Here is a 27,390-nt window from a genome sequence, read left to right as displayed (position 1 = left end):
TAAGCCTGTACATAATAGTATTTATCACTAACTAATGATATACTTTAGTATGTGTAATAAGTATAAGGTCTATGGGTTTGTTTGTTTTTTGTTATTTAGGCGAATATAGCCATGATAAAGAGTATTAAACATCTAAGATCATAATAAATAAGATCCTAATTCACATTCAAGATCATTTCTTGAGAATTTAACTCATTCATGTCAAGTTCACACAAAATGAACGCGTTCTTTCCCATCACTGATGGTAATACTAAACATTTAGATATAAGTTACCAAATCGTTTAAGTGATGACAATTAAAAATAATAACAGCTCATACAGGTGTGGTAAAATATTTAATGGTGTTTTTAAGTATAAATCATAAAATTCAACGTAATATTTTTTTTTTTTAAATATGTTTAACAATGTAACAATATGAAAAACAATAGACGTATTTACAATTATAAAAAAAAATATATTAAAAAATATTTATTACCAGAAAAATTTTTCCAATTAAAATTTTCATCAGAGAAAATAATATTAAGTGCAACATTATTTAATTCAAATAATAACAATACACAATGGTTATTAATTTAAAATAAAAACAGAAACACTTTTTTTATAATTTTGTTTATAAGTATTCAAGCCATTATTATACCACATTTTATGTTATCTAAATTGTAATTTTGAACTTAACTCCAAATACACATACATTTGAAATATAAATTAAATTCTGATTTTATTGTTTGTATTATTTATCTGGTCCAAGTTCTGGTCTTGTTAGCTAGTTTAATAAAAGTTTAAGTTTAAAGGAAGTATATTTTAATTGTATAAAATTCAACAGTTGAAATTTAAGAGCATAAAAAATATAATTTGTGCCTTAACATTTACCAACTTGAGTAATAACTTGATAAAATTAAGCTTATTCAGTGAATATTTAAAAAAAGAAAAAAAAGATCAATTATCAACATTAATCATTGATTCTCTTCCTTGACCAACTCCAACCCATTTAACTGAAAAAAAAATAACAATATATACATGTATATTTTAATTTATAATTGTATTAATATTAACTACTAATAAAATATAAATATATATTTTTACTATGAAACAAATAAAATTATAATATAATATAGTACAATAACATTTTGTAAGTAACTTTGCCTCATTAAAAAAAACAAATTGATATTACTTATAATAATGTTCTTTTATAAAAATAGTTATTTTGTTAAAATATATTTAAATAATTTCTTAAATTAATTTTTAAATATACTACCACTTAATATTCTAATTTCATAACTCTCATTACTTTTGTAAATAATTTTAATTTTATATGTTTGACAAATAATATGTAATTAAAATAGTCAAATAAACATTAGAGAAAAAATTAAAAAATTAAATATTGTTTTAATTACCTGGTACATCAAGGAGTTCTGTGATAATATACACAAATTTTCTTGCATTTTCTGGTAGGTCATTGAAGTGCCTTATGCCACTAATATTAGTTTTCCAACCAGGCAAAGTTAAATATTTAACCTAAACAATTAAATTTATGATCACATTGCATAATTAAAATAACAATTATTATGAATTTAAACATACTTCAACAGATGAAAGTTCAAATAAACTGGACGGATAATAATTGAGCGCCTTTCCATTCAACTGATATTCCACTCCAATTTTTACTTCATCAAAAGTATCTAATATGTCAAGTTTGGTCAAACAAATTCTGAAAAATTAGTATAATTATTAATTATTTAATGTTAAATAAATTAACATTGTTGTTAAATTATTTTAACCAGAAGGTTAAGAAATTAACATAATTATTATTTTTTTTTTTGGTTGGGTTACACAAATAATTGAGATTAAGTTGAATATCATAACTAAATTGTAACTTTACTTTTTAAATTGATGTTAATATTGTTTAATATTAACAAAAAAAGATAATAAAAATATGCCATTGATTATAAATGATAAGTTTTTATTTAACTTGATAATTCATGAGTTGATTTGAAATATAAACTATACCTTATTAGTTTTTACTTATGATAAAATTGTTTGTTAACCAAAAACTAATTATTTAATATAATACTGTTATCTTAAATTAAATAATGCGCATTATTAAAGAATTTTTTAAATTATCGCCGAAAAAAGTTAACATGCTATGATATAATATATTAGTTTATCTTAATGATGACAAATTAACTAATCTGTTATTGCTATTATATGTTTTTAAACAATACTGTGATTAACAAATTGCCATAGTTTATATGTAAAAAATTCTTACTTAGTATATCCATTGACCATCGAAGTATATTTTAGAAGTGGTATATCCAACCATCCACAACGACGCTTGCGCTTAGTTGTAACACCAATTTCATTTCCAATCGTCTGTAGCTTGTCGCCAACATCCTAAACGAATTCAAAAACATTTAACAAACTATTTTTATTTTAAAATACAAACTAATATCATAATTTAAATACTATGTAATTAATACATGTTTTAAATATTATAGTAAAATTAAATTAAATTAAAATAACAGAATACTTTGAAATTGAATTATAGTAATAGTAATAATTATTAAACATTTTAATATTTGTTAAGTAATTTAGATGTAGAATAGTTTAAGAACTATATTAAATAAAACAAATTAAGTAGAAGTAAAAATATTCTTCGTACATGATTTAATATTTTATATATAACAACAAATACTTACATCAAATAACTCTGTTGGGAACGGTCCATCGCCAACTCTTGTAGTATATGCTTTGACAACTCCTATAACATCACCAATTCTTGAAGGAGGTAAACCAAGACCAGTACAAACACCACCAATACTACAATTTGACGATGTTACATATGGATATGTACCTACATAGTTTTCAAAACCATTTAAATACTTTAGTCATTAACTGATTATCAAACAAATATTTTATAAATTAATGATTTTACCAAAATCAATATCTAACATCGCTGCATTGGCACCTTCCACCAAAATTCGTTTTCCTTCTTTTAATGCGGAATGTAAATATCCAACAGTTTCCACTACTAATGGTCTTAGTTCATTAGCATAATATTCATATTTCTTTAGTTCTTCTTCTGTATCAACTTCTAGTAATGGAAACATTCGTTTATGTATATCAACCAGATTGTAAAACCTTAAAATATAAATATAATTATAATGCTATTAATATAATTATATCAAAATAAATTTAATTTCATAATAGATAGCTTAAATTAATATTAATAAAAATACAAGATTTAAATTTTCAATACAAAAAGTAAGGACTTGTAATAGGTAATCATTATTATGATACATATGGATATTTATCAAATTGTTTTGACCAATATTACCAATAATTTTAGTCAACATTAATAACATATTTATATGGGTACACATAACATAATAAAATTTATAAATAAGTGTAAAAAAATTAACCTATAACTGCAGTTTGTAATTTAGTTTTACATTATAACTTGCAAAAAAAAAAAATTCATTTATTTTATTAAATATGGATTTATATATACTTAAAAATTAACTATTACAAAGCCTTATGTATTGTTTAATTTTCAACTAATCAGAAAATGAACTAACTTTTCTTTAAACATGTTGAAATCTCCAAGTAAATCTGCTAATCTTAGACCATTTCTAGTAGCCTTAGAAGCATAAGTTGGCCCAATACCTTTTTTCGTAGTTCCCAAAGACTTTTTACCCTTTTCCATTTCTTGGAGCCCATCCACTTGCTATATTTAAAAAATATATAAATAAATACATTCATAATCATGATATAAAATTAGTGCAAGATAAAATGACCCTTTAACCTTGTCTAAATATTTTAAGTTATATAGGTTATTTGAAGTTCATGGACTTGTTTACTTAATATTACTTAAAATATTACGATCATAGCTTTAATAATTTACATAGAATAAGAATTTAATATTCATACTCAACATGGAGCAAAAATCTTTATAAACAATTGTCATTATGAAAACATGCAATATAACAATTTAGTTGGTACCAGACACATACAAATACAAAATATTCTAATGGCATAATAAAATAAGTCATAAATGTAGTAATTATATGAATACAAGTTATGTAGGTATTACTTCTTATAAACAAAACATTAATTACATGTAATTCATATAAGTTTAAAAATTGCATAACTATGTCCATTAATAAGTAAGTTATAATTAAGAGGATGCCAGCGTAGTATTTGTTATCTCTCTAACCCACGCGCAATATACCAAATTTTACGTTCACAAAAATGACTATAACCATATTAGTCTCTCAAATTAGATTGAAATGACCTATTAAAGAATTTTAAGTTAAAAACATTATTTAGGGCATCTCATAAGCGTTTTGTTATATCATTTTTATTTTAAAACAAGTTAAGAGATTTTGAAGATGTATAAACAATTTACAATTTTAAAACACTCATAACTCGCTTTAAAATAAAAAAATAATATAATAAAACGTTTATGAGATGCCCTAGATAATATTCTTAACTTTGAATTCTATAATACGTCATTTCACTCTAATTTGAGAAATTAATATGGTTTTAGTCATTTTTGTGAACATACGATTTTCTATGTTGAGCGTGGGTTAGAGAGAGATAACAAATACTACGCTGGCATCCTCTTAACAGTTAATAAAGGACTAAAAATAATGACATAATAATAACAATGTCATTATTTCTGTGGTTTTAAGTATTAATATACTATGGATATAAATATAAATTATGTTATAGAATCAGTATAATCAAGTGTATTTTAAAATCAAATTAAAATATTAAATAAAGCTAGATTAATATAAAAAGTACCTATCATTAATATTTATAACTCTATAAGTATATCTACTATTATAATTTCAATTACTTTAAATAAATAAAAATTACTATTTTTATTTTATTCTGTATTTGCATGTCCCTAAATCTTTCTTTTTATAAATAATATATACATATTAGTTTAAATAAAAGTTAATGTATTCGGGCTACCTGATGGAAATCAAACACAAGATGAGCACGATCAGAAATCAACAATCGTTTCTTCCAGTCCAATAACCCTTTTTTTTCATTTTTACTGCACTCATCGAATAATCCTGGGAGATGGATAACAACTCCATTACCTATTATATTTTGAACACACAAAATATTTATTTTATGTTAAAATTATATAAATTAATATAAAATAATGAAATTTATAATTCAGACAGTTATTGTTAGTTGGCTATAGATACAAGTGAATAAAAGTTTCACTATGTTAAATTACTAAGTTATTATTACCCAGATAATTACAATTATAAAAGAAATGAACTAAAAGTGTTTCTCGCCGTTTTACAAAAAGTATTACACAGATTGTACTAATAAACAAATGTCATAAAATTGGAAAATGTCCAACATTTGTTAAGTAAATGACAAATAAACTAACGGTTAATTTTCAACTAAAATAATGAATGATTCATATATCTTTTCGATAAAAAATTATCATTACTAACAAATTTATGATAATAAAAATGTAACACTGGTTTATGATGAATTGAGCAAAGCAAGTACAGTCCATTTATCTTTTAGTAGTATTTACTTATTTAGCTTCTTTTTTTTTATCATTATAAAATATAAAGATATAAAGATTTATAAAGACTTTGTATAGAATATTTCTGTGCTAAATAATGCTTCCGTGTACTAAATACGTTTATTATTCTTTTTATTATATTTAGATTGGTGGATACTTTAGTTTAAGTCTTATTTACTTATAGTAGGTATATTATAGTTCTCAAGTATGTATCTACTACCTAACTTACAAGAAACAATTATAAAAGAATATATCTTACCAATAACAGATTTGCAATTTGGATTTATAATTCCACTAGGCAATAAGTGGAAATCAAATTCCTTATTATCCACAACAACAGTATGGCCTGCATTGTTTCCTCCCTAAAATAAAAACTTAACACTTAATAAGAAATTAACCTCAATTAGATATTATGTGATACTGTTATTACACGTAGTATTACAATAACTCAATGCATTTATGTTGCAAAATAATAATAGTTTAACTTTGATGTTAAATATAATCGTCGATAAGATGTTTATAATAAACATAATGAACGAAAAAAAAAAAATGTGAGAATGTGTTGCAACCTGAGGAAAAGAGAAAGACAATTTTTAATAGTGGTTGGTTGTCAGTGTAATTCAAAGACAGTAAATTCGGCCTACATAACATTTTATTGTATTTGTGTTGGAAGTAATAAAACGCATTGCCATCGCACAGTGTTTAAGCCAAGACGACCAGGTCTTGCATAAAAAAAAAATATATATATCATTTTTCAACGAAGGAGAAGAAAAATAATATAAAAATAAAACCTAGGTTGGGTGGCATGCAATGACGTGAAAAATATCAAAAAAGAAAAGAAGGCCAAAAGACGTGTTGGAGATGGAAAAAATTCGAAATCATTTTGGCACTGTGCGGAGGATTTTTATTTAAATATATTTTTTGATGTGTAATGCCTCTCTCGTTTCTGTGTGCGAATGCAAAAGATGAACACTGCGCGTTGACCTTATGGTCGCGAAGGTAAAATGATAAAATGTAGATAATAATAAAAATATAGAGCCGTCTGCCGCGCACCAGCAACCTTGAAAGTTATTATTATTATTATTGTTGTTGTTGCGATCGCAGTGGGACGGCCGTCAAAATCTCACGCGGCCTAGTGACACAAAATGGTTGGTAAAAAAAAAAAATATACATCACGTTCGGCGGCGGTTTGGTCGTCTTACACAGTACCCATATATATATATATATATATATATATCATAGTAACGTGCACACGGCTTTTGCTCACCTGACACCTGCACACGAGGTCCGCGTCGGTGGCTAACATATCGACCACCTTGCCTTTGCCCTCGTCGCCCCACTGGGCGCCCAGAACGACGGTCACCTTGTTGGCGTCGGTACCGTTGACAGCCATGATCGCGGCGAACGAAAAAAATCGGAAAACGGCGAAACGAAAACGATTACCGGACGGCGGGCCGTCGACGCGACTGACTTTTTTCGGCGATTGTCTCGTCGGAAGAGCGTGTGCGAACGGGTAAATAAAATATAACCGATGGACCGGACCACGGCAGTCGCGGGTTTCCGGTGCCCGAAACGGCGTGAGTCTGACGATCGAATGATTTCGTGTTAGACGCGCTTCGACCGGCCGGCTGTCATTGTACACGCGGAGGGACGTCCCCGTCAACGGCGCGGGATAATGATCGACGGCGGCGGCGGCGGCGGCGGAGGCGGTGAAGTGGAGGTGGAGAGGGGGGAAGAGACCGGCCAATGTCTGATAAACGACTAAAGCGCCAAACGGAACGACGTCGTCCGCGCGCGCAAATCGTCGTCGTCGTCGGTGGCGGCGGCGGTGGCGGCGGCCGTTGTCGGGGACCGGCGGCGGTAGGCGCGGGAATACAGTGTGGTCGTCGTTTTCTTCGCGTGCGTAGATATCGAGTTATCGGCGGTGAAGACGAGCAGAGCAGTCGCTATCGCTATTTTTTTTTTTTATCATATTATTATTACTATTATTGTTATCATCGCCGTGCACGGGTCCGCCCGGCCCGACCCACAATACTATTACACACACACGCGCGTCAAAGACGTCAGAAGCTTCCGATGTGCGCTCGGCGGTATTCGTGTTGTTGCACGACCGCCGCCCAAATACACTTAACCCGCGGAGTAACCCATATATTATATTTATTATTTTTATTTTTTTTTTCTATAGTACTCTCTGACCTGATCGCCCGGGATTCGCGGGATTGATAACGGAACGCCGGCTATGCGTATTGCGCATTCGCACGACACGACGTTATTAAATGTTAACGATCTGTTACGGTTTTACGAACGAGTTTTGCGTGACATCGTTCGGAAAAACGATAGGCCGCACAACGCAGCGGGTATTGAGTTGTTGTGTACGCGTCGTGTATAACGATTTTGCGATCGGGAGGCCGCCGCACGTGTCGCCGTCGCGTGAATGACAGCAGCTTATCGCGTGCGTATCGTCGTGCTCAATACCCGCCGTACCGTACGTGTGCCATGGACCTGCGGGGAACGCGCTTTTCGAACGTTTCGATGTGTTCCGAGCGGAAAACGACCAGAAATATTCAATTAAATAGGCTAATGAAAAAAAACCGGTACCCTCCGTGGTCGCCCCGTGCGGGTGGGTGGTCTGCGGGCAAATGGAAATCGGAAATTTGGATGGCGAAACGACCGATTATGATACGCGGGCATTGCTGCTACTCGGTACTCGTCGGCGTCGTAGCCATCCCCCGATCGCCGGCAAGGGCAACGGCGCGAATAAGAGCCATACGCCTGCGACCGGGTTATCAGTGTTACCGCTTCGCGTTTCGTGTAGGTACTCGTGTTTCGCATTTGCGACGCGTAGCCGTACGCCGTTGCAGCTATGACCTATTACACATATATATTTTATACGTGGTCGTTGTACCAAACTACCAAAAGTGTAGTGTAAATGTCTTCCCTACAATAATCCGATTTTATTTTTTCCCGTTCGACCATCGACAGTCCTGTATGTCATCTATTCTAGGTGACGGGCAATAAATTATTATTAAGAAAACCGACGAAACCATTTACAACTTCTGTCATAACTCGAAAACCGCCTGATCAGCAATTTCTATTTCTTACGCTTGATTTCGATCCTTAAAATTAATGCAGTGTTTGGAAAGAACGTCATTCATGAACGCACGTTCATATATAGTGAACGATATGTGAACGCCATTCGTTTTTTCAAATAGAACGTGAACGACGTTTATATTTTTAATGAATTTGATTGATTTTTAAGACGTTCAATTTATTTATCATTTAATAAATATATGTATAAAATATATTATAATAATAATGTTTTCCCATTGTAATTCCTGTGATATTTATTTGATTGTAACTCAAATAACATGACAGATATTAAAGATATAATTCAGATATTTTATAAATTGTATATACTCTATAACTCTAAATTGTATTTTTATTTTTGGGTTGAGTCGTATATGTGTATGGGTTTTTATATTTACTGCAAGTCATCGATTCATAAAAAAAAAATTTTAAAAATTAAATGAACGACCCATATTAGACGCGTTCATTTCTTGAAAGAACGTGAACTTGAACGCGTTTTTTTGAAAAAACACAAACGTGAACAAGTTCCTTTATTTAGTGAACGTTCCAAACACTGATAGATACTAGATAGACCATAGACCTGATATACTTCGATACGGATAGTAGACACTGTAGGTACTTTGGTGGTTGTAAATGCTATAATTATACACACCTATACCTAGAACTGAATTAATGACGATTAGAGCCGACCTGGAACAATATATGGTGCCTTTTATCAATAAGGAGCTATCGAAACATCAACGTGCAATGGAACCTCAATAAGTCGAAAACCTTGATAAGTCAAAATAATTGCCATTTCCTTGCGAAAGCATCGATTACTCGAAATAAAAACTATTGATAACTCCAACTCGAACATTTCTAGTTCCGAATATAGACAGATAATGATGGATAATTTTTATAATTATTTGTCTAATCTGCTTGTGCGTTTCGATAATTTAACCTAATCGCGTTTATTATGCTTATTATTATTGTATTTTTCATTCGATTCATTTTCACTACATTCGGTATTGTCAGTTGTGATTGATCGGTTACACGTGTACGGTGGTATCGAATATGAAAATTATTAATTATTTAATCACATTTTTATCATAATTTTTTATTAATAATTTTAAAATAATAACAATAACAATACACACTGTGGTCTGTAATTACTTGTATATACAATATACTATAACTATATAATAATTTAAAAAAAACTATAATATACGTAGGTAAATACATTTTAAAATCTTTTTGTCGAAATACATTTTTTCCTAAAACCATAATAATTTAAAAACCTTAGTAAGTCAAAAAAATTTCATTTCCCTTAAATTCCGACTTATCGAGGTTTCACTGTAATATATTAGTTGTAATATAAAGTTGCATTATGTGCCTACTTACTTTTGCAGTTATTTTTTATTCGTAAAATATAATTATATTGTTTACCACATATCCGATGTATATAGACGTTGTCACGTTGAAATTTGAAACCTTAATAATATTATATCTGAATTCAAATATTAACAATAAAAGTACATAGGTACTATAGGTAAGCAGTGCTTACCTAAGCACAAATAGGTATCTATCTAATTATCTAAATTAAGTTTATTGTATAGTAGGTATATATTCGTCTTTTATTATTTATATTTTAAAATATTTTTACTAGATTATTTAAGGTTGTTTCAATTAAAATGATGATATTTTTATTTATGTTTATTAACATATTAATATTTCTGTAACTATGTTTAGACATCACACACTTGCTACATTTGTATACAATGTAGATTGTATACGTCATATTAAATGTATTAAGTTACAATCGTTTGGAGAAAGAATAATTTAGCAGATAATATACCTATACGGCTATACATCTGTTGTAATAAAAAATATGTTAAACACAAGAAAATACAAAAAATCATATGAAGTGAATGTGAAATTTCTTTAGAACTGGAGACAGTAGAGTAGACACACTAAATAGTCATATCTTGTATGCTCCTATATACATCGAACCAGGAATCTTGTGATTTGAGCCATTTTTATGCGTGGAAGTTTGGTTAAATAGATCATTAGTGATTGATAACCAAAAAGAATGTTGATCGAATACCCACGATAATTAGAGCTAAATATTTTTCATTGAGGGTTAATGGCTTCCATTATTGTATATCTATAACAATCATTAATCGACATGTGACTCAGTCAATAGTAATGTGGACTGTGGTTAATAAGGCTGTACCAATACAACAGTTTTAAATAATCAAATGGTATAACTGTATAAGACCAGATTGTCGTTTTCATAAACGTTATTTAAAATAAAAAGTGTAAAAATGGTACAAGAAAGAAAATGTCTCAAAAACAAAAATAAATTAAAATTTGTATCAAAAAATAGCTAAAAATCTTAGAATATTATGTAATGTAAAACTACATATTTGGTTTTGTCGTACCTAACACGAAACACATTTATTCTTAGTTGGCTTTTTTTTTACAATTGTGTAAACAAATATGTAAATGAGTCCACACCTTAATTATTATTATTTTAATGAAATATTTTCACTAATATGTTAATATTTTAAAACTTGCGTACATATTCTTCTACATAATTTATATGCAGTATGCCTGTATAGTACAATAATATACAAGACCAAATTTAAACGACTTGCCGTCACGAGTAACAAACTATTACTTGCTATACTCTTAAACAATTTTACTTTACATTCAAACAGAGAAAAATTGCAATCAAGTTAAATTCTACTCAGGCTACTGAATTAACGGACTTGTCCCGTTAATTGTTATTTATGATTCAACATTTTTATCTATGGCGATATTTTTTTAAATTAATTTTTATAAACATAAATAAAAACAATCATTATTATTTAAAGTTCAATAGGTTGGTCCCCACATGCTCGAGTTATTGATACGTCATACAATCTTAGAATTTGATTGAAATGATGACTTTTATCCGTTTTTATCATTTATAAAATAAAGCAAAAAGAAAAATACCAATTATTATTATATTGATAAAACTTCCGGTTCATAGTTCGTTCATATAAGTGGAAGCAATATCAGAGTGTAAAATCGTGGACTTTGAAGGAATGTTTTTTTTTTATTAACTACCTTATAAGTATAAAAACAATAATATAATCATTTAAAAAAATATAAATTATTTATTTTAAAAATCATCATAGTCTGTTAAATAAATTATTCGTGTTCTATTACCATTTAATTAGATAGGAATATAGGACTGATAATTTTAATATTATTAATTAATTATTAATAAATATTTAATTATCTACACATTTTAACTAAGTCAGTAATATAATAATATAATAATATAAAATATTTATAAATATGTAAAGGTACTGTATAATTATAGTTATAGTAGGTCAAATGACAATCGTATACGGTTGGTTTTTGAGCAATTATAATTGCTCAAAAATCATATAATATTGCGTCATTAGTAATGTTAATTGTTGATTACAGGTTTTTCATAAAATGTTCTTCATATCCTTTTTTAAGTTGTTCCATGAAGATAAATAACAAGACAGTACCTGGTGCAACCCGTAAATAATAAAAAGGCCAGCCTTTCCATAAAGCTGTCACTCCCTCAGTCTTCAGCAAAGTTGACACCACTTCTACTATGCCTGAATATTCTGCTTTTCCGTCTACTATCTTCTGTTGTTGTATTCTACAAATGTGATGTAATGCCATTTTAGTAAAAAAGTATATTATATAGAGAGAGATATTATAGTATACAGTATATAAAGTTATAATATATCGTTTAGGTACCTAGTCTTTAATACGTCCATTGGATTCGAACAGACGGAATACACAATTCCAGAAATCATGCTTGACGCAGTGTGAAGCTTTAAACCGTTCTCCATATTATCTAAAACCATTTTCAAAATATAGGTACATTTCATATTTTTGTATTACTAGTGCCACACACGTTAAATCAACTCATGCGTGATATATTCTCTGTATGGTCTAATATATCACATTATAGGTTTTTAACCAAATATTATTTAATACATAATGAGCCATAATAAACGGATGAATTTATATATATTAATAGACATGTAAAGGAATTATTGGCTCGTGACCGTAGTGCTAATTGACCATGGTCAATTGCAATGCAGCTTCAATTATTATCATTTGAATAATTTAATGGAGTGTTCCAAAACTTCAGAAAATACCTTACCAAGTATCTCCTTACCACGGAGATAAGACACTATATGAATGATGTGTTACATATATAAATAATTAATGGCATATGTTTCTGAATCTCGTGAACACAATAACAATTTAATTCGATTAATTTTTTGTTTTTTTTTCTTGCTTTTTAAAATACATCCGTTTTTATTATGACGCACCCTGTGTTTTTGTGTAAACCACCATATATAGTAAAGTTGTCAAGCGATCTTACAATTGTCCATCAAATACACTTTGGCCGCGTCATAGGACATCAATTGAGTCACGTTGGCCGTCATCGCCCTGAACACGGTTGCCGCTGTCCCTCTCCAAAGTCCCGTTACGCCTTCGTCTTTACGGATTTTCCACAATGCGTCGAAAACGTGTTTGTAGTTGCGCCGGCTTTCTTCTGGCAATCGTCCATCGGCCGTCATGCGGACTACAGCAATCTATGATTATTTCAAACAGTTTTCAAACGATTAACGACTAAATTATATCCTATACATAACAGCGTTCAGATATTATCGGTGGTTATAGACTTATAGATCACCGAATAATATAACATTCACGTTGGATAATCAATGATTACATCGGTCGGCGTGGAAATGAACGCAGCTAATGCTCCGGTAGACATGCTGGCTATTGCGTTATTCATCACGTTGCTTTGCCCTCGTCTGTGACACACAATAATAAAATACTTGTTTTAATATTATACTTGTATATTAGTATCACTTGATTTCCAATCTTACCGATACATTAATTACTACCATATTGATGAGCTCGTTAGATTAGGTACATATAAATACATGATTATTTGTTATGTAGAACGACTGATATTTATGATTTAGCCAGTCGCCAATGTATACATACCATAATATAATATACCTAATTTACACATATTTACAACTATTACGTAAAAACTAAATTAAAAATGATTTCATTTAAAACAAATAATTCAACACGTAAATCTCAATAACGCCATCATTCCTAAATAATACCTAAATATATGCTATTCCATCATTATGTTCAAACGTCACGTACACACGTTCACATAAGATTATTACCTACTACTATTAATGTGACTTTTACATTGGTTTTGCTTATGTACTTAAACGAGTAATTTATATAATATAATTAAATATTATAATATATTATATTATGCGTGTCGTATGTAAATTGTAAATACTAAATATGTTTACTTTTTGGGCACCCAATTCCATTTAGATTTTAAACAAATCGGTATATTTAAACAATTCGAATTTACGCGCGCGTATACCGGAAACATTCAAACTTTACCACATATACATTAACACATTATATCTGTCCGATATTAGCTTACTTTTTCATTTCATCCACGAGTGTAGCATAGGTGCCTACCCGAGTTGACGTAAAAATTAGTTGTCTAATAAAGTTTGCAGAAATGCCTTTATAAAATCCCGATAGTTTTTCTTTTTTTGCCATATTTATGATCGCATGAAATGAGTTTTTGTGATCCGAAGTCGTGCCTTTTTCGCCACTTAGTTGCATACGATATTTAAGCACTTCTAATGGATGCACGAATACCGCAGCTCCCATCCTAATGAAAATCATGGTTATTTATTTAATATTACTTATATACATTAGTTATAATATAGATTTTATATTTCATTATTACCCGGACAATCCAGCTATTGCAAAGTTGGCGAAAAATGGTAGAACTTTTTTCTGCCTTTCATTTGACATGTTAATTGAGTAATTAATAACTATCAGTTCACGATATGACGATAACTATAATATTGTCACTGAATATACGCGTACACAGTCGAGTATAAAAATGATATGATTTTATGCTTAACAACAAATAAACAGTAAGACACACTGTTCGTATAATAATAATATTATTAAGGCTAGTATCGATAATTATTCGAAATATTTGAAACACTTAAAAGTTTTTTTTGCGAAGAAAATAAAATTACTATTATAGTCACCTTGTAAACTATATAATTAGATACACATTATTTATACATAATGGTCATCGTTAAAATTGAATATTGTTTCCAATTATTTGGATATTAATAAATGTGTATAAATAAGTACTTGAATTTGTATCTAAATATGTTTGAATTTAATTTAATAATAAAATATAAAACAGTAAAATGCCAATCATCATCATAAATAATACGAATAACGTTAAATATTTATTATTTTAACTCTTTATACGAAAAGCACTAATTGACTACGTTGTGTTTCAAACATAAAATAATAACCTTCAAAAGCCAACTTGTACAGGATTTAAATTTGTGTACAATAGTTTAATCTTTGATTTACATATTTCTTTATTTGTGAGTTAGTATAATAATATTATGTTTGTTATATTTTTATATGTTGTTGCCTTGATGGTATATATAGTTATTAACTTTAAATGTACATTTTACCTACCTATACACAGTAAACACGCAGAAGGGCGTCAACAGAAATTGTTCAAACTAATAGCAAACAAATGAAATAATTTTAAATTCACTTTGCTTGTTTTTTAGAAAATAAACTATTATACAAGGTGATTCAACGAGCATACACTCATTTTTTTAAAATAATGAATTTACTCAAAATTCTTGAGATTTGTTTTGTATTACATTAGAGTACTGTTATGATAATACAATAATCTTCTGGTTTTTTTTTTCAAATAAGTAAACCCTCTTTTATTGCAAATTAGTGAATATTTTTTTATAATGTACCTAATTCATAATTCTTACGAGTAGTTTTGCAATTGTTAAAATGTTCATGTTAAGGATAATAGTCCTTAAAAATATTTTCACGAGAATATAAAATAGATGTGACGGATCTTGACCATTTTTATAAATGATAAATATTGATAGATGAGTATAAATTACTAAAATTACCTCCATATAGCCTTCATATTTTCAAAATTCCAAACCTAATATCAGGAACCTATTATTATATGCTTTGAACACAAAATGAAGTAACTCAAAAACTACTTGTTTGAATTTTGATTTTGATCCGTCAACATTTTCAGAAAAATTATCTGCTAAATAATTTATATTAGAAAAAAGGGTTATCATTTGAAAAATAGAAAAGTTTGTATCTCCACAGAACACTTATTAAATAGTACAAAAAAATCTCAAGAATTAGAAAATATTATGCTTAAATATATTTAAAAATTCCAAAAATTAGTGTTTGAATAATTGCATTATTGTAGAAAAATAACAGATAATCATGCTTAGTGGATCACTCTGTATACATCAGTCATCAAAATCTCACTGTCCAAGGAACGCTATCACTACTCAGCGTCTGTAATCTTGCTTAATTTTAACATTTTTCATAATATATGATAAATATTCATATTCTGTACATTTAATATGTATTTATTTACAACTCATATTTGCTGTATTATATTATTATTATGACCACGGGCTTGGATTTAATGCATAAATACATATTTTTATTATGACTTAATAAATTAATTTGGAAAAATAATAATTTCGTTTTAAATGTTATGTAATAAAATGAGCCATACTTAATTTTACATATTTTTACATATTTCGTCATCAATATATGTTTCACAATTATTTCATTTTTCCCACATATTTAGACAATTTTGTTATTATTCGTGGTTTTTTGGTGTGTATTTATCAACTTATTATTAGATAATATTTTATCAGCTGAAATACCGGAAATCTTATGGAAATATATACTATCTTTTCATCCATCAATCATTTTTTATTAACATCTGAAAAGCCAACACATGACAAGCTATAATACCTATATAATACGTTTTTTATAATTAAGTCTGTATACTTTATTGCTTACGCGCTTTGTCTAAATCAATATTCCATACATTTACTTTTATAATATTGTTTTCACACTTAAGTTTTAAATTGAGAGTTTGATTATTTGAAGCATCAAAATAAGCGTATAAGTCGAAAGACTAGAATTGTGATGACCAAAGTTACTACAAATGTATTCAACAAAAAAATACTGTTCTAACTAAAAAAAGCAATTAAAAACTTTCATATTGGTATTTCCACTGAAATTTTTCTTCGATCACAATGAATTTAAAATATTATCTAGTTATATTGATCGAAGAAAAAAGCTACTTTTGTCAATATAATTTATAAATCAGCTGAATCAGTTGAATCAAATATCATATTTTAAATAATTTTAAAATGCAAGTACAGCACAATAATAAATTACCGACTACTTTATCAAGACAATTCATTTTTAAGACACTTTAAATAATTAAAAAAAAATTGTGCCTATGTATTTTTATACAGATTTAAAAAAGATTTATGTGAGATATTGTAATATATTTTCAACAATTTGCTATCATAATTCATATATAAAAAAAAAAACTAAAAAAAATATCGATAACTTCTCATACCTATATTATTGGATCACAAAGGAACAAACTATTTTAAAAATTACACTTCCCATAAAAAATAAAAATATAAATATTTGGTAAAATTTCAAGTTTTTATAGTAATTCGTTTTTGAATAATAGGTAGTTATAATAAAATAACAAAAATCGTTCAAAGAGAAAAAATAGCTGTATTATACGGGTGAATATAATATCTAATATAAAAATTTGTTCCTCATACGCTTAATAAACAATTAATATGACTTCCACTTTCCACTTTTTTTATTTTAGAAGTATAAAAACGAATGAATCTTTAATAAAAATTAAAATCTTTGATATGAAAAAAAATGTACAAAATAATTTGTAAATTTTCGATATTTTAACGAATTTAGCCAAAGTTTAAACTATTTAACGTTTATAAAAAAAGATTGTAACTATTTATTTATATAATTTATGATTTTATTTTATTGATAAATGAAAAGCTTATAAGAAATCTCGTGTCAAGTTTTCAAGCATTTTTATCTAGTTATAATTTTTTTATTGTTATTTATTTAAGAAAAAATTAAACATTTAAAATATCTATAAATAATTTATAAAGTCAAAATATTGTAATAAATACATGGTTTGATTGTACAAATACATTAAAAATTAAAAATTTGAACTTTATGTCGATGGTCATAGCCCGACCTTCGATCTGAAACACTGGACAGTAGTTAAAACTTACGTAAAAGTAAAGTAAAGTTTTTCTTAAGTATAGAAAAAACATCAAAAGAAGAAATTGCTTTTATACTTGGCATCACTTCCCTTGCAAACATTCTTGAACATGTTAAAAAATAATTTATAAATTAATATATTTTTTTAAATAAAATATGAATTTGTATAAAATAATTTAGTAATAGATTATTAACGGGACCCTATTAAGCCTAATAATGCTTAAGCTTAGCTATTCGCTTATTCGTCTTGATTAGTCAAAGCTAATTTTGAACATCTATACTATACTAGAAAAAATATACATAAATAGTATGTGAAATTTGCGATAACGCTTTTATTGCAAGGGTAGTTCTATAGAAAAGTATAGTATGAAATAGCCAATTCTGATACCTCAGCCACAGCCCTCGGCCGTCGCCGCGTTTTTACATTTAATTGATACTTAATAGCAGGCATATTAGCACTGGAATGCCATTAGTAATATCTCCATTGATCAAAAATAACTTAACAATATTGCTAAACATTAGACATATTCACCTGGAATGTCATTATGATCTACGGCGTCACTATATGTAAAATGCTATCTGAAATCTATACATTTTCGAATGTATAATAACTAATAAATGTCTTAAATCTTAATCGCTCGAGTCGCCAGCATGCCACAACTAGACTACCACAACGATGTCTGTCGCGACCACACCCAGGTAGGTCTTTTGTTAAAAATGTTTAACAAAATATATTCAATGTAAAGAATGTATTAATAATGGAATATATATAATGTACGAGTATAGCATTTAACAAAGCAAATGTGAAAAATATATTTTATAAATATAAGTCCACCCGCATTTCCAGAATCTGTCTGTTTTAGACACCCATATACATGTGCATACATTTCGTTCTCATAGAGCTGGTATAGGCTTAAGATGAGTGTGCACGTTAACAATACTTTGGAAAAATATTTGATATAAATTAATATTGAATGAATAGAAAAATAAATAAGATCGTGGAAAATAAAAATACATACCATGAATATTCTTCAGTTGTCTAAATATGTCTTTTGGGACTAGTTTTGAAGCTGAACGTCGACGGACTAATAGTGTACGTATAACGTATCCCGTCATATTTTTTTTCATGCCTTCTCAGATTATCCTTACGCGTGAACGTCAAAGAACACTGTTTGCATTTAAACATGACTGCAATGTATATAAATTAAACACTGAGTGTAAAGTGCAAAAAAATGATAAACAAAAATATGTTAACATCGTAAAAATTATAAAAAGTAGAGATCGAAATGTGTGCACATGGGTGTCTAAAACAGACAGATTCTGGAAATGCGAATGCTTATACTCGTATTTATAAAATATATTTTTCACATTTGCTATGGTAAATGCTATACATTATATTTATATATATATATATATATATATAATCCATTGTTAATACATTCTTTACATTTAATATATTTTGTTAAACACATTTAACAAAAGACCTACCTGGGTGTGGTGGCGACAGACATCGTTATATAGTTTGTGGCATCCTGGCGACTCGGGCGATTAAGACATTTATTGGTTATTACATTCGAAAATGTATAGATTTCAGATAGCATTTTACATATAGTGGCGCCATTGATTATAATGACTAGAACGCGGATTTATATGCATTAAAAACCAACCAAATATGCGCTAAAAAGAACCCCTAAATAAGCATAACTATATTATGCACTAAAATGTTAAAATATGCGCGAAAAATAAAAAATATGCATAAAAAAGATTAGCATAAAAAATTTATTTTTTAAACATTTAATTAACACAATTAAAATTTTTTTTTTACAGTTTAAAAAATTATCAAACCCAGCTATAATGCTTATAATACTTATCTACTTTTCTTAATTTTTTTATTTTTTTTTTTGTAGGTAGTTTTAATCTGTAAGAAAAAAATAGGAATCAATTTATATAAAAAATGTATCCTGAAATAAATTAACTTAGCTAAATGTGAATTGCATTGTATGACAATCATTTTATATTATTATATTATAATACTATATATTTAAAAAATATCTAAAAAAACAAAAAATATCAAAATATGCAAAAATATGCGCTAAAAAAGTTTCAATTTTTGAATAATATAAAAATGCATACAAATCCGTGCTCTAATTAATGAAACAATAGGGGGAGGTAGGGGCAGGGGGGTTTGGGCGATAAATTTTAAATTTTGGAGAGCATTTTAATATAATACAGTACCTAGGTTTTTCTTATCTGAGGCGCAAAATTTCTAAACACGTCTCTGACTCGGACTTAAAATATATATTAAAATTAATCATATAATATGTGAATATGTCCGTCCCGTTTAATAAATGTAATTTGTACAACGATAATGCAATTGTATAATGCGGTACATGCCCTAAATATTAGGCAATATAACGTCACTTGTGAAAAAACACACGTTTATCTCGATCATCGCTATTTATTATATTGTATAATATAATACAATTAATATTTAACCATACATCTACAATATGCAAGTATGTAACAATAGTTCTTTTACCGATACTGCAGTAATAGCAATTATTATGCATCTATCATTTTTATTATGGGAAGTAACCAATGTTTATGGCTAATATTATAGATAAATATAAATAATAATGAAAAATAAAGTAATATTATTTCGTGAGTTATACGCAATATTTTTTAGTATATTTGTATGATCAATAAAAAACATATTATTTATAACCTGCAAAGTTCGTAACTTATAAGTTCCTGCAAAAAAAACTATTTCGACTGTATGTTAGATATATACTTCCAAAAATGTTCAAATATATGCAATAAAATACATTTAATTTTGCGATCAAACTCTTAAATTAAAAAAAATATAAGTAAGATAATCACTATGTATATTATAAAAAAAAATTTTTGTATTTTATCAAGATAAATTTGTATCGCCAAAATGTTTTTGAATCAAACTTTTAAATTTTATAATTTTGAAATGTATATGTTACCTAGCGTTTAAAACGATTTAGTTAGATTGAATTGATTGATGTATACATCCATGAATATACAGAGAATGAAAATCTGTTAATAACTTACTTTTTAAATCAATCGGATTTAGTTATTTATAATTAAATAATAAAATTTATATAATGCATTATACTTGCATATAATTTTGTTGTAAAACTATACGAATGATTAATGAAACCAAGTTCCTAAATTCATTTCTAAACAGGTACCTAAATAAAATATATTTAAATATTGAATAAGTACCTAGCACGGAATATAATTTGTAATCTTTCTATGATTCATAAATGTTTAGTAAGTTCTAAATATTAATAAATCTGATATTTCTAAAATATTTTAAATACTTGTTAGTTGTTAGTATAAACATATTGTTTACACTTTATTGGTGTGAAACAGGAACACTTGAACCTTGGACAAGATAAAATGCGTTTCTGATTAAATAATAAATCTATTACTGAATTAGTATTATATTATAGGTATTAGTCATCACTCGGCAATATACGTCAGATGGTTCATAATAAAAATAAATAAAATAATAATTGTGTAGGTGCCATAAACGCTTAATTCACTCAATAAAAATAAAAACTTAAAATTGTTACTTGAAGTGGTATCTAATACCTAATTCCATTACCTACGTAATACTCATAATATTCACGCAGAAATGCAGAGTAAAATATTTATAATTGTATTATTTATCTTTATTGTCTAATACACTTTATCTAATAGTAAATATATTCATAATTTATTGTAAATATAGTTAAACTATACTTGAAAAAAATACGTAATTAGATAAAGGTGTAGAAAAGTATAATAACTTTATTCTAATCAAACATTATTTTGAACAAAGTTATATATTGTGGGTAGCGAGTTTAAAATTTAAAAAAAAATGTTTCTAAGATCAATAGGATGTAATGAGATAAATTTGAATAGACAAAAAATTAGATTAAATTATAATCTAAATTTTCAATTATTTTTAGTTTAATTAATTGAAATATTGTATAAATTTAAAGGTACCTATATATTATGAGTTATAATAATCAGGATCGGTTAGAGGTGTAGGGGTCTTGACTACCATTCACTTATTAAAACATAATCTTATTGTCAGTTCATTTACATATTGATGATTAAAAATTAATACGAAATTTTATGTACGAGTACTTATTCTTAAATTAAATATTTGAGGTTTAGTTACATAAAATAATTAAAAGGGTCTGTATAAAAATTATAAAAAATTTCAGGAAAAAAATATTATTTTTAAAGATATCTTGTATTTTTACTAGAACTTTGTATTCATTAATATTATTTTCTTTAATTTTTTTATGAAAAACCTGTTTTTTTATTTAAAGGAAGAGAACTGGTTTTATCAGGTGTTCTTGTAAAATATATAATATTACCAGGACTTGGAACTTAAAGCATTTGCTTATTTTTATAGATTGACTTAAAATGTAGCAGAGTTGCTATGGAAGTGTATGACATGTTACAACACGTTCAACTATGGAATTTGAAATTCTTTTTTCAACGATTTTTTAAAAAGATGCTTGATTCCAGTTTTTTTGATTATTTTTGCTTTTTTGACCAGTTTTTTATATTTTATAGTTTTTCAGAAATTCCTTCGGAAAATCTATAAACAATTAGGCAAAATTTCTCGAAAGTAAAGTTTGTTTTTTTTATAATATATTTATATATTTATTTTGATTTTTTAGTTCAAATAAATAGAAAAATTCATTAATGGTTAGAATTATCATCAAAAAATGATTTAATAACCATAAAGCATTGTTACTTTTTTTTAACTATTACAGTCATTAGTTGTTTTCATAAGAGAACTTTTTTCCAAACTATATTTGATAAAAATAAATTGAAAGTGTTTGAAAAAAGCATGAACGATGATGACTTTTAATTGTTATAGAGCAAGAATTTGCATTACTGATAAATCCTGACGATTTTATTGATAGAATATATATCCTTTCAACCAAAGCTTAGAACTAAAATTATAAGTTAGAATTGTATTTTTACAAATCACACTTTGGCAAGAACAATAACACAACTCAAAAATCACCGATTATTATGTTATTTCAGTAATAAAATACGTATAGGTGTTGCCACATGCAGTAAAAACATTATTTCTCTAATTTATAAATTATCCACCAGAGAGTAGAAAAGTAACATAACTAAAAGATTTAATTTTATCAATTATTTAATAGTAATGTATTCAACAAGAGCTGAGTTACTGAATTAAAACAGTATTTTATAGGCTATAATAGAATTTATTGTATAAAAAGAATTATCTGAAATATAAAAAAAAATTATACTATTTCAAAATAAGTTTTATAATTTTTTTAACTGTAATTTTCTCAATTAATGCATTTTGAAGTTGTGTCATTGTCTTTGTCAGAGTGCAAAATATAAGAGTATTTTAACATTACTTAAATGTATAAAATAATTCTGTGAAAATTAATTTTAGAAAGAAAATTATAACTCAGACTCATTCAAGTTCTTTATAAAAGATATGAAGAGTTATAAAGTTATTTTTTTTATAAATATTAAGTCTTTTATAAGATACTGACATTCCCAATGAAAAATGTCTATGCATAGTATACACTTTTGATACTAATGAGTCATGACCAGGCCTCGGGACTTAAAGCATTTGCTTATTTCTATGGATTGACTTAAAATGAAGCAGAGTGTTATGGAAGTGTATGTCAACAACACATTCAACTATGGAATTTGAAAGTGCTTTTTTTATTTATATAACGATTTTTTAAAAAAAAACTTATTTTCAGTTTTTCTGATTATTTTTGCTTTTTTGACAAGTTTTTCTATTTTTATAGTTTTTTTACAGAAAATTGCTTGGAAAATCTATAAACAATAAGGCAAATTGTTTTAAAAGTGAAGTTTGATTTTTTTTTTTTTATAATATTTAGATTTATTTATTTTTTTATTTTTTAGTTATATACTTTTTCTAATCATTTTATTTCAATATTTTTTGTAATCTTGAATTATATTATTTTTAGTACAGTTACAAAATATGTCTACTATCTATTTTATCATGTAAAAATAAGTTTTTATTTTTTTATTAAATATTTTTGCTCAAATTGAAGTATTTTAAATGCTTATTTGAGTGCTTATAGTTATAATGATGTTTTTAATCGCTTTTCTAAGTGCTTATTTTAATGATATTAAGTGCTATAAGTCCCGATTTCTGAATATTACATATAATACATTTTTTCCTTATCCAACTACTAATAACTTTTATATTTGTTAGTGTGTATTTAAATTTACAAATAATATTAAAATTATAATTTGAGATAGTATGGAATTTTAATGAAAATAATTAAAAATTTCGAGCCCAAGCAAATTTTCATTAGTTGATATTTATTGATTTTAAATCATCTATTTCATTAATATTACTATTAACGCCCGGCTCAAATAACAACATTGTATTATATTATGCACCTATTTAAGCTAAATGATAAAGTAAAGAAATATAGATACAGCAACTTGTTTTGTACACTTATAATTGACCTTGATGTTTAATTAAACTTAACATTTGTGTGTGTTTATAGCATCCTTTACTTTATTTATCGGTTCTATAAGCAATAACGGTATAATATAATGACCATGACTTTATGAGTTGTAATAAGTATTTGCATTATTCTAAATTAATTAAAAATATGCTTTGTATGCATGTTCTAAAGTCAAAATATGTTTTAACCAAATAGTAATATTAAATATTTTTAGCCTAAATGTAAATAATGCAACTATTAGGTAGATGCAATATGTGCCTATATGTATACAAATATTAAATTTTTAAGCTACATAACATAGAAATAGTTAGAAATAATTTAATGTTCTGTATACACATATATGCATTTTTTGAAATTTAAATATTTTATTAAATGTATGCCATTAACAAACGTTACTCTTTTTATCGGTTATAAATTCCGACGGTATACTGATCATATAAATATTTTAATATGACAAAGTACCTATTTTTAATGTAAACTAAATTGTTTGAACTTTAAAAACAATATTCTAGATACCTATATATTTGGTATAATATACAGAGTGCGGCGAAACAAACGGTGCAGTTTTGAAAGGCTATTAAAAAAACTACACAACTTACATAAATTAACTTTATTTTATTTTGTTTGGTACACATGCCGTTTTATATATTAAGTTTTGAAAATGACAAACACCAGCAGCAATAGATTATTTAAGACGATTTTTGAAGTTTTCGGCCACATTTTTGTACATAGCGCCATAGCGGTGATTTTCTCCCGAATTCTATCTTTGAGTTTTTCCAAGGTTTTTCCACAGAAAAAAATTATAAATACTCAAATTGAGGTGCAAATAGGGAGCATCTGCTGTGGCAGTTTCGTCGTTGGACATCACTATATTTTCTGTTGTCATTTTAAAAACTTAATACGATATGATATACCGAAAAAAATAAGATAAACCTCAATGTTGCAAGTTTCGTAGTTATTTTTTTTTAGTCTTTCAAAACGGTACTGTTTGTTTCAACACACTCTGTACAAAATAAAATATTTTAGTATAATCGATAACTATATATAATTGTTGATTGTAATGTGAATATGTATTATCGAGTCCCTCTTACAAAAAATAAAAATAAATTTTGAAGATTAGGATGAATTTGTATACTTTTTACAGAAACGTTATCTTACACAAACATTTTCTACAAAAAATGTAATTATTTTAAAAACAGTCACACTAACAACGTATATTTAACGAAGACTACTATGATTCTTATGTTGTTTAATTAAAGAAATAATTATTTTATTATAAGACATGCATTCTATAATACTCAATAATTTTAAATATTGTTGTTTTCTTCTGGTTTTTGTTAATTGTTACCAACCATTCATAATACATCAATGGCCGGTTACGCTTAAGAAAATAACCTTTATTAATCTTGAGTCACTCAAAATAATCAATAATTAAAACCAATTCATCTATTTAAAAAAATGTATGCCCATTACATGGGTTAGCTAATAAATTCAAAAAAGTGCATTACATACCTATACCTATACAAGTTTAAAAATACATTTGATTTTTAAGAAGTCTTTATACATACCTTATGCCAATATAAAGATAAAGTGTCGTCAAAGACGAATGGGTCAATTCCTGTCTTGTAAAATATTTGAGTAAATATATTTAAATACTTTTATAGTACCTTTTTAACATTCCCTTGAATGAGTTGGATGTATCATTTGTATAGATATTTGAAAATTAAATATTTTTCAAAATTAAAAAAAAAAATTGTCACTCTTCAGATTGTTTTTTGATAATCATTAAACTATTTTATTTGTCATAATTAAAATAAAATTATTAAACATTTATTATTTCATTATCAACCATTTATCGTTTAATTATGTTTTAGGTATTTCAGAATTCAATTATAACAAATTTTTATTTATTTATCCATTTTTCAATATAAAATGAAGTTGTTATTTCAAAGTTATAAACTTATATTAGTAATAAATTACAAATCGAAAAATTAAATTTTTACCTACATATTTTATAATTGAATAAGTTAAATTAAAAAAAAAAAATATTTAAATACATACCAACAATTTGTACTTGAAATTTTTTTAAATACTTACTATACGAATGGATGTCTTATAGAGTTATAGCATCTGTATTTCATACATTTTTAAAAGTTTATTTAAAAGGCATCTGCCTCACTTTTGCTTTTTTCAACATCAAAATATTTTAATGAAAAATTCTATCATATACGCAATACGCAAATGGTAATATAATATTATTCCTGAAATAATTTTCAAATATTTTGATTAAGTTTTTTTTTATAAATTCAGCAGTTTCTATATTTACAGTTAAGCAGTTTAAATGTAATGATATCTTTTAATACATTTTAATGAGACTATTAAGACTTACTTACATACGTCTATTAGAATAAGTGGGGAGTAGATCATAGGTAAATATTATCATAAGACTTCCATAATATTATAGGTAATAACGACTCACTCTACCCATTAGGTACACATATAGATAATTAGTAATAAATAAAAACGAATATACCTAATATTTGTACTCGTATAAAATGCTAATAACGTACATAATAGGTGAATCATAACGAAATACTGAACAGCGACATAATATTGCGCTATCACCTACTTATTGGTATAGGCGCCAAGCACAGGACTTATTACAATAATCATATAATACAAATAATAAGCATATTTATATTGGTAAAATGTAGGTATATGATTAATAGTAAGGCTAAAACACAGCTGACCTTCGAATATTTTTTTAGTTTTTACACATATACCACCCACGTTTTGTGTATACCGCGGTTTAATCAAAATAACTGTTGTCTAGTTATTTGTTAATAGAATAATAAAATAGGTATAGTACTATAATATACACATAAAAGTATTATTCACGTTTATAATATTATGCAAAATGCATACACCCACCTATGCAGGCTATATATAATATCTAGACAAAGGAGAGCTTAATGCAATATATACGCAC

The 27,390-nt window shown here is 26.9% G+C and overlaps 2 protein-coding genes across 3 annotated transcripts; both read right to left on the bottom strand.

Moving 5' to 3' along the window:
* Nucleotides 1-594: 594 nt before the first annotated feature.
* On the bottom strand, nt 595-7,324 carry LOC113556453 (adenylosuccinate synthetase). Its single transcript, XM_026961404.1, has 10 exons — nt 6,821-7,324; nt 5,813-5,915; nt 4,977-5,107; nt 3,575-3,723; nt 2,932-3,137; nt 2,696-2,850; nt 2,266-2,390; nt 1,581-1,707; nt 1,394-1,514; nt 595-991 (listed from the first exon to the last, which is right to left on the bottom strand). Exons 1-10 carry the CDS (start codon nt 6,944-6,946, stop codon nt 936-938), a joined length of 1,299 nt encoding a protein of 432 aa, XP_026817205.1. The 5' UTR covers nt 6,947-7,324; the 3' UTR covers nt 595-935.
* A 4,617-nt stretch (nt 7,325-11,941) lies between these two features.
* LOC113556454 (mitochondrial 2-oxoglutarate/malate carrier protein-like) lies at nt 11,942-26,965 on the bottom strand. Of its 2 annotated transcripts, XM_026961406.1 has the most exons (7): nt 26,795-26,965; nt 26,499-26,662; nt 14,144-14,380; nt 13,394-13,478; nt 13,040-13,253; nt 12,403-12,502; nt 11,942-12,301 (listed from the first exon to the last, which is right to left on the bottom strand). In XM_026961406.1, the coding sequence occupies exons 3-7, from the start codon at nt 14,377-14,379 to the stop codon at nt 12,091-12,093; spliced, it is 846 nt and encodes a 281-aa protein (XP_026817207.1). In that variant the 5' UTR covers nt 14,380; nt 26,499-26,662; nt 26,795-26,965; the 3' UTR covers nt 11,942-12,090. The 2 variants fall into 2 exon arrangements, with proteins under 2 accessions (XP_026817207.1, XP_026817206.1); XM_026961405.1 differs by lacking the exons at nt 26,499-26,662; nt 26,795-26,965 and adding an exon at nt 14,459-14,729.
* Nucleotides 26,966-27,390: the final 425 nt, after the last annotated feature.

Source organism: Rhopalosiphum maidis, chromosome 3 (assembly GCF_003676215.2).
Source record: "Rhopalosiphum maidis isolate BTI-1 chromosome 3, ASM367621v3, whole genome shotgun sequence".
NCBI lineage: Eukaryota > Metazoa > Arthropoda > Insecta > Hemiptera > Aphididae > Rhopalosiphum > Rhopalosiphum maidis.
The sequence above is the reverse complement of the archived record's forward strand: the minus strand, read 5'-3'. Positions and strand labels throughout refer to the sequence as shown.